Genomic DNA, 9,323 nt, shown 5'->3' with positions numbered 1-9,323 from the left:
TCGTTGTGATAAAAATAATAATATTTAATAAAAAAAAAATATTATTAAAAAGAGTTGAAAAGACTGCTGAAGAAATTAAAGAAAGCTTCAGATAATAGAGAATGAAGAGATTTGGTATTTAACTTAAATCTCATTATCCAAAGCGAAAGGATAAGAAAACTATTTTCCTATAAGGAAATATTTTTAAAATTTAAATACGGGAACCTATTTCCTTCAACGTTGTTGGCGTAGAAATGTAGGGGTTCTTCATACTTTACTATCCATGAAATAATTGACACGGACGCATCTGTGTCAGTTACACAGTTGCGAAAGCATCTGTTTAGATTTTTTTTTAAAAATTCTCATAAGAAATGAATCATTACAGCAACCTCTTTTTGTTCATGCTGTCATTTGCTGCATTTTGGTTTTTTTCTAACTTAGTGCCCTCTTTTTGTATTATTCTAGAAAAATTATTAGTTGTTTCTGCTGCACTATTTGCATCTAGTTTGGTAGCCAAATTTTTAGAGAAAAAACTCTTAGACGGAAAGGTATCGGCCAATAACAAAGCCGTTTTCATTACAGGTAAAGTACTTCTTTTTCTTTTTTAACTTTATGATTGCATATCCATTTAAGAAATTTCATAAAATAAGCACGTTTGCGCAATTTATGCTTATTCATTTTGAAGGTCATAAAAATATTTGCAATTAAATTTTATAAAATATAATTTAAGTCTCAGCGTTAACAGAAAAAAAAACTTATTATGAAGCAAAATTTGTCAAGAAATTTAACTGTTGCAAATAAAATAAAGCATGTTATTGAATGAATTTAGTGGAATAGTGGATAAGCCAAATTATCGATAATTTCATACACTATGAAGCATGGTGACATTGATTTAAATCGAATGATATTTTTAAAGAAGAAGTCATCAATTTAAAAATTTACTAAGAATTTTAAAAAGCGGTTGGTCCTTTTTATTGTTTTACAAAGTTTTAAAAATTTAACTTTTTTTCCCCAAATATATTGTATAGAAAGCTAATATAAATATTCTATTATTTTCTTAACAATCAATGTAACGGCTAACTTCTTATTTCAATACAAATGTAAAACTCATTTATTCACTGTCGCGACTAAATTTAAAACAAAATCTATTTATAACTCCTTATTTCTTACCACAAAAATGTTTAATTTACATGGTTATACTAATTCTCAGACTTTTTGGGGATTCGCTATCGCCAAATTATTTTCAAATTTGATATTAATTACGGGGGGGGCTGGCTTTATTATCTTCCAATAAATCACCAACCTTGGATCTCTTCCCATGCTCCTAACTGTCCGTTTGGAACAATTCACTTACTTTTAATTTCGAATTCTTGGCTATCGGCTCAAAGATGCTAATCTCTCTGTCCTTTCAAAATATATATTTTTCGTTATTGTTTTAATAAATATTTTTAAATTGGTTTAACTGGTCTACTTTTATTCATCTTTCTTCTTCGCAACCTCAAATCATCTTCTACAAATGGTGACTCTTATTTTTGAAATACATTGCAACCTCTGAGTTCAAACTGCATTCAATCGTTGGCATGCGTCGCTGGTTTCGATTTGCAGAACACGGAAGTAAGTTTTCTACACACTTTGCCCGTAAGAACTAAGAAAATGTCGGACACTGCCGCATTTAAAATTCCAACATACAATCCCATCTATCCTGCATTGTGGTTCGCTGTGTGTGAATCAACATTTGAACTTGATACACCAAAAACAATAACGAAAAATATACAGGGTTATTCATAATTCCCTCCGCCTGTAAACGCCATTTTTTTTTACAACTGCCTTCAGTGGTACATGTTACTGCCATCTACCGGCAACTGCTTAAATTAAAACTTGAATACTTTCGGAATAATGTTCTTTTTTGCTATATTCGTTTTCGTTTTTTTACTATAACATTTCGAAATCCCGGAGGGAATTATGAATAACCCTGTATATTGAAATGAAAGAGAGAATAGTATCCGCTTGAGTGTAAGGGCATGTCCGATTTGAAAGGGGAAAAGCGATACTCTTTTGGCAGATTAAGTAGTAGATGTTTTTTTAAAATAAAATAGTATAGAGTTAGTACAATACCAACGCTAAAACGTTATCTATCAAAGGGTACCTCAAGACATAATCGAGTTAACATGTTTTATATACTAGTGAATGAGAATTGAGTAGTTGTATTGCTACAGTTTTGTGCAACCGGTCTGTACTTAAATAGCAAAACTGAATGGATGGCAACAATCTCGAGCTCTTGAACTGCTCTACTTCCGGTTAGAACGTATAAAGCTGCTTATTCTGCGAGGTGATATTTTCAAACAGATAATTTTGTTTTTAATAAATAAATAGTATAATTTCTGATCTCAAATCTGCTTTATTTCACAAGATATTAATGACATTAAGTAGTTCTGGTGGATTTGAAGTGAAAATTATTTTAGTTATTTATTGATGTATGGTTAAAGAAGGTGACATGGTTGCTAGATTTAGAAAAAACTCGCTTTTTTGCAGTCCTGATTTGGCACCTTTTTACTTGGTTATTACTGTTAGTTCTTATTGCAAGCCACACGCATTATCATACTTTAGTGTTGATGGAATATTGTTCGAGCAGCGAGATTAATTTCATTTAACAAATTATCATTTGAAATCTTGAAGCTGGTATATTGTTAACAAGATAAGAATTGTTTTATAACGATTATTTTTTCATAAGTTATTAGCCGACTTAATCATTTTTTTCGTTGCGTATATTGCATTTTTTGAACAACCCCATATTTCATGTGTAAGAAAGCGAATTTTTATGAAATACTTTTGTAACAAATAGATGAGAATTGCTTTAAAGATGGATAAATATGCAAAAAAAAAAAATTGTTAAAGTAGGTATTATTTAAACCATTTTTTTTTTTTTGTCAAAATAATAGCTTGATTTTGTAAATTAATTTTTTGAAAAGGCATGAAAACGCTTATTTGATTTTTATAAAAATTTCACAATCATTATTAAAGTTTATCTACTGCTGCCATTTGTAAAGCATGTTATCAAATAACCGTCCTATTAAAACTTAATACTACTTTTTGACTCTATTAAACTTCACATTCAATACAACTTTTAACTGTTGTTCAACAACTAACATTCTTCGCATAATTCCTTTTACGTAATTTTATCCAGTTACAGTACAATCCACAACAAATAATTTTTGAATGATTGTAACAAGATAGAGTGAATTAAAAAAAATAAAATAAAAAATCCGCTATGTTCGTAAACTTCCGCGGCATTATTTACTTCCATACTATACCACTAATTTTGTTTCTACAAATACCATCTACAAACATCACACAACTAAGTTAAGAAAACAAGTTTTATTTCACATTAGCCCCGTTTCACTTTCCCTAATTGGCCAAAGACCTTTTTTTCTCATTATAACCTCCACCTCAGACTCGTTTTTTTCTTTTTGTTAAACCTTTTTCAAGCGTGACTAAGTAATAATACTTATCAATCAAGCGAAAAATCCCGACTCGGATATTTTATTCATTATTCATCATATTTAAATCAATTGCCTGTGTTTTAAACAGACATCGTCTTACCTTTTTCCGTAGTTCTATTTTTGTCTTTGAACATGGGCGCACCGTGAAGGAAATTTTTGGGGGGGCGCAAGATTTTTTTCAAGAAGATTTCTATTTATGGAATAGGTTTCATATATCATTCATTTAACATTGTATTATATTTCCCCATTCCTTTTGAAGAAAGATCTGGCCAATGGGCTAGCATATTGGCTAAAACTTCCCGTCACGCGGTTGAATAAATTTTTTTTTAACTCAATATAATGTCCAGAACATTCCAAAATTATACAATAAAAATAAAAAAGTTAAGAATCTAAGTAACAATTTTTAATTTAATTAACTTTTTCAATGCTAAATGCTTCATAATTAATAATAAGTTCAAAAAAATCAAATAATTTCTTCATGAAAAGTTCGTAAAATGTTAAAATATTTGTAAGTCCAAGTCCTGAAGAGTCCAATTCTTAAAATAAGTACATTATGCAATCTTATTTACGTTTCTTCTTATTTATTATCTAATATTATTCCTTTAAAAAAATTTTTACGTATTAATTCATAAATAATAATAAAAAAAATTCTTGGCAAATAGTTATACATGTATTTAAGATACTTTCATGAAAAATAAGTAATTCGAACATATGATATTTTACAAATATTTACTTTTCATTTAAAGGCAATAATTTTATGAATTAACGTATGAGAGTCGTAGCTGTTATTATAATTCTTATTATAGCTATTATTATAATTCTTAGAAGGCTTTGAAAATGAAAGGAATACATCATAACTAATGTTTAAAAATAACTGAGCTGGTAATCAGTGACTTGTTATATTCGGAGGTAAAATTGCTCCCCTAATTTTTTAAGATGTTTCTGAAGTCCAGCACAAAAAAAAAAAAAAAATAGTTTTAATTGTTAAATGTTTTAAAATTATCATCATTTATTAGTCCTTTTATTGTATCTTGTTTTATGATGGTTTCGTATATCAAAAAAACATTTAATAAATAAAATAAAAAATAAAATGAGCGAGAGAGACATTAAATGTTGCCAGGGAAGTTTATAACTTATTTCTTGCTTTGATTACCTGAAATTTTGAATTTTTTTTATTGAACTGCGATATTTATATAATGCTTTTAAAATTATGATGGTATAAAAAAAGGAAAAAAACTTTCAATTTTCTGAGCTTATTTTGTTCGATGGAAATTTTGCAGGAGTAAAAAAGTCATATTTCTAAAAGTATCAAGGATGATCTTTCTAATCGCATAGAATGTGTGACACAATAAGAAGTAATAAATGAGAAGTGAAGTAATTTTACTTGTTTACACTAAATAACGGTTGTTTATATTATATGACAATTTAAATTAAAAACAGTTTTTTAAATCTTGACATTGATAACAAAACTCACAAACTCAAATCTGTTTTTAAAAAACTTCGATACAAATGTTAAGAATTATATTTCGCAACATCTTTCAATCTTACTTTTATATTCATATTTCTTTTGTTACCTTTGTCTAATAAAGTGAGCGCTTATAAAATAAAGATCTCGAGAGAGATAATTTTTTTCTACAACAACAAATAAATATTGATGCAAATGCAATGGAATTCTACGGTACTTTTACTACAAGCTTAATAGCTAAACCCAAACGGTATTTTTTACTACAAGCTTAATAGCTAATGATTCTCGAACTACTTATATGAGTAGAATGCTGAAATTTTATTATTCCGTGGTAATTCTTTTACATTTTGTCACAAAATGGTAACATTGCATTACAAAATGTAACATAACATAACGTAAAGTTCAGCACTCAAAACTTTGCCGGCACTTTCGATTTTTTTTTTTATGTAGGGAGATAAAAGTTTATTATATCAATTGAAAATATGCTGAAGGATACTTGTCAATAACTTTTAATAATTTTGACACAGCCGTGGTGGCTCAAGAGGTAGAGCGCTAGTCTCCCAACGAGGTGACCCGGGTTCGAATTCGGCACTCGGCTCGCACTGACCACGGTAGTGACATAAGATATCCTCAAAGATAGACGTATCATGGGTTAGAGTTCCCTTGTCATCAGGCTAATCGTGGAAAGTTTTCGTGGTTTTCCCTCCATGTAATGTAAGTGCGGGTTAGTTCCATCAAAAAGTTCTTCACAACGGCAAATTTCTCCCAATACTTGATACAGGAGTTCTCTTGTCTTCTGGATTGGGTTCAAAATTACAAAGTTGAGCATTAGTAGTCGTAAAGTCAAAATTGTGTCGGATGCTCAAAGACGGATATAAAATAAAATAATTTTGTTAGAACATGTATTACGTCTATGTTAATAATAATTGACCGTATTTACTTCAATAATAATTCCGTGTATACTTAAAATAAAAGTGTTGATGTCGACATAGTGTCGTTAATCCCATCAGATAATAAAACAACTCAGTAAACAATATTTTACATGATTTAAATAAATAAATTTTATCTAACTATGACGATTTCAACAAGGTTTTTTTAATTTTTTATATTGCAGGCTGTGATTCAGGATTCGGAAAAGAATTGACTAAGCGTTTGGATCAGCTTGGTTACAAAGTCTTCGCTGGTTGCCTGGATTCAAAAGGGAAAGGTGCACTTGAATTAGTTGAAACTTGCTCTTCCAAAGTTGAAATTATCTCTCTAGATGTCACAAGTGATGAGAGCATAGAAGAGGCGAGAAATCACATAGCTAATAATCTCAAAGGAAATGGTGAATACATGCTTTTAGAATCCTTTCTTGACTTGAAGAGTTTACATGTCTTTTAATGAATATGTTACCGTTAAAGTGTAGAAATCAGTTGTATTCTACAGATTATCTAGTTAATGTGCAACTTAGCTAGAGCGATTCGTTGAAGTGCCGAAAATTTGTTTAATTTCTCAAGTTACCCAGGGTAATCCGCACATTACCCACTAGGCACTCGTTAAAATGAAAAAAAATTTTTTTTGTAACAACAGCAACGTTTCTCTACGCCTAAATTAACATTCAATGTTATTTATTTAATTTTCGCTTATTTTAAAAATCAAGTCATCAATCCGTTGAAGTGCCGAAAATTTGCTTTATTTCTCAAGTTACCTTGGGTAATCCGCACATTATCCACTAGGCACTCGTTAAAATGAAAAAAAAATTTTGTTGTAACAACAGCAACGTTTCTCTACGCCTAACTTAACATTCAATGTTATTTATTTAATTTTCGCTTATTTTAAAAATCAAGTTATCAATCCGTTGAAGTGCCGAAAATTTGCTTTATTTCTCAAGTTACCCTGGGTAATCTGCACATTATCCACTAGGCAATCGTTAAAATGAAAATAATGTTTTAGTTGTAACAACAGCAACGTTTCTCTACGTCTAAATTAACATTCAATGTTATTTATTTAATTTTCGTTTATCTTAAAGATCAGGTAACAATAATCAACACATTGATAGAATCAACCACTTTAAAAAATATGATATAAACAGGGGGCGTAGCGTTTTTAAAAAGTGCTTAAAGGTGCTTATTTTCGATTTTTAAAAGCCCTTAAAAGTGCTTTTTTCATTGGGTGTTTTTAAAAAGTGTCATTGTATTTCGGAGTATAGTCAGTCCGTAGCGTATGAAAACGCCATTCGTTTTACACGATTCAAAATTTCATGATTTTTGACAATTGTCAAAAACAATGCCAAATTTTTTTTGACATGACGGTTAAAACAAGATAAAACCGTCGGTTGTCAAAAACTTTCCAACCCTGTCTAATTATGATATTTTTTTAAAGTGCTTAAAAATATTTTTTGAGTGCTTGAAAAGTACTTATTTTTTGTTGAATAATTTGACTACGCACCCTGTATAAAGAGTCAAACGATTTAAAATATTATTTTAACTTATAATTGAAGAACTTAACATGGGATTTATTTACTTTTCGGTGTCTAAAGAATCAATTAAAATAAATACAACCAAACCATCAACAAATTAGTAGATAGAATGAGAGAAATTAACTTTTGAACTTGAACGATACTGTGACCGTTTATGCACGCATTACTTTGGCAAATTGCGGAAAACACTTCCACACTTTAACGGATGCAGCTAGGTAATTTGCATATTAACAGCTTTTGAGCTCTAGTGGTAACAGATATACGTGTGGTGGAAACTTCGTTTTGGAGATTGCTTAAGGCAGAAATTCAAACACAGGAAAAATGTCTGCCATTTTAAAAATGTGATTGAATTGATCAAAAAATATGCATTAAAGTCGCATTTAAAAATTTTGGAATAGATATAAAAAAAAATAATCATCAATATCCTAATTATGAAATAAATAGAAAAAAAAACTAAACTAATCGGTTGAGTTAAAAAAAAATACTCTTGAGATTAAGGAGCTTAAAAAGCGACAAATCATTCTCAGTAAAATCAAAAACCCAATTATAACCTTATCAACCTGATATTATAATAAAAAAATTTAATTTGTTTTCTGAATAATAGCTCAAGTTAGTTCTTCCTGATTCTTCTATTTTTTCCATGTTGCAATATAAGTTTCATTTGCAAATAATTAAAAATGTTATCTTTGAAATGCATCACAATATATTATAATCTTAATGATCAGCAAAGCTATATTTGATTGATTTACACAAGATTTGACTCATTTCGTTAAACCTATGAATCAGTTTTAAATTCAGGTTAATTTACAAACGTTTCCATATACTTATAGTGTCGACTGCTGTAATGCATGTTTGCATAATATTAATTCACCATGAACTGATACTAGCTTCTCTTTTGTCACATGGTATCCGACGAAATCTTCGCTATTTTTAGAGATTCGCAAGGTTTGATTGCAGTATTTATATCAGACCTTTAACTTGAAGGGGAGGAACGAAAAATTCAAATAGTGAATCGAATCATTAGAATCACTGAACCAAAATAGAATAGTACCGAAATGTATATGAATCAAAAATTTCACAGGATGTCTATGTTTCATATTTTTAGAACTCAGTTTTCAAAAAATGCGCCACTATACATACAAAGTTAGACTAAAGTATTACTTGACTCGCTTCAAAAATATACAAAATGGAAGAAAAAAAAGTGGACATGTTTCAAGCGCCAATTTTCAAGACTAGTCAGACGTAAATGAGAAGAAACAAAAGTGATTTGAAATATAAAACGTTAAGTGTCCGATTAAATATAGAAATCTAATGGTGAGAAACAAAACGAGAAAAACCACAGTAGCTGAGAGAGAAAAAGATGAAAAACAGAGAGGTTAATCAGGGTAAAATGCATCTCCAAGCGTATTCGAGAGATGATGAGGACAAATGTTGTTAACAAGGGATTCGGGATTGATATGAATAAAACAAGATTCAATCTTTTTTTCGATATATATCTTTAATCAAGGATTAAATAAAATCTTCAATTGCTGCACATTATTTAAATCTTGGATTTAAATTCAATTTCGATAATGCCAAAATTATTTCCACCTCAGTTACATCAGCTCATCTTGATGCCCTTGAATCTTGTTTTATACGTATGAATGCCGATTCCCGTGTTAACAACATTAGTTCCTCATCACCTCACGATCGAGCGTAGAAATGTATTTTACCTTGATTTGCTCCTCTCGGCCAGTGTGGTTTTTCTTGTTCTGTTTTTCATCTTTTTCTCTCTGGGCTACTGTGGTTTTTCTAGTTTTGCTTAACTTTCTTATTTGTCATTGTTGTTGTTGTTAATTTACGTCGCACTAGAGCTGCACAATGGGCTATTGGCGACGGTCTGGGAAACATCCCTGATGATGAGCTTCTCACGAATCCT

At 30.0% G+C, this 9,323-nt stretch overlaps 1 protein-coding gene across 1 annotated transcript in view; it reads left to right on the top strand.

The window, feature by feature from the left end:
• Nucleotides 1-226: 226 nt before the first annotated feature.
• The window catches only part of LOC107440018 (retinol dehydrogenase 7), a 22,055-nt gene continuing 12,958 nt past the window's right edge, over nucleotides 227-9,323 (top strand). Inside the window, exons 1-2 of the mRNA XM_016052790.3 lie at nucleotides 227-561; nucleotides 6,059-6,271. Of these exons, the coding sequence (XP_015908276.1) occupies nucleotides 351-561; nucleotides 6,059-6,271 (424 nt within the window). The 5' untranslated portion in view covers nucleotides 227-350. The remainder of the gene's footprint in view (nucleotides 562-6,058; nucleotides 6,272-9,323) is intronic.

The sequence above is a fragment of the Parasteatoda tepidariorum genome, chromosome 7 (genome assembly GCF_043381705.1).
Source record: "Parasteatoda tepidariorum isolate YZ-2023 chromosome 7, CAS_Ptep_4.0, whole genome shotgun sequence".
NCBI classification, from domain to species: domain Eukaryota; kingdom Metazoa; phylum Arthropoda; class Arachnida; order Araneae; family Theridiidae; genus Parasteatoda; species Parasteatoda tepidariorum.
This window is presented reverse-complemented; position numbering and strand designations above follow the sequence as displayed.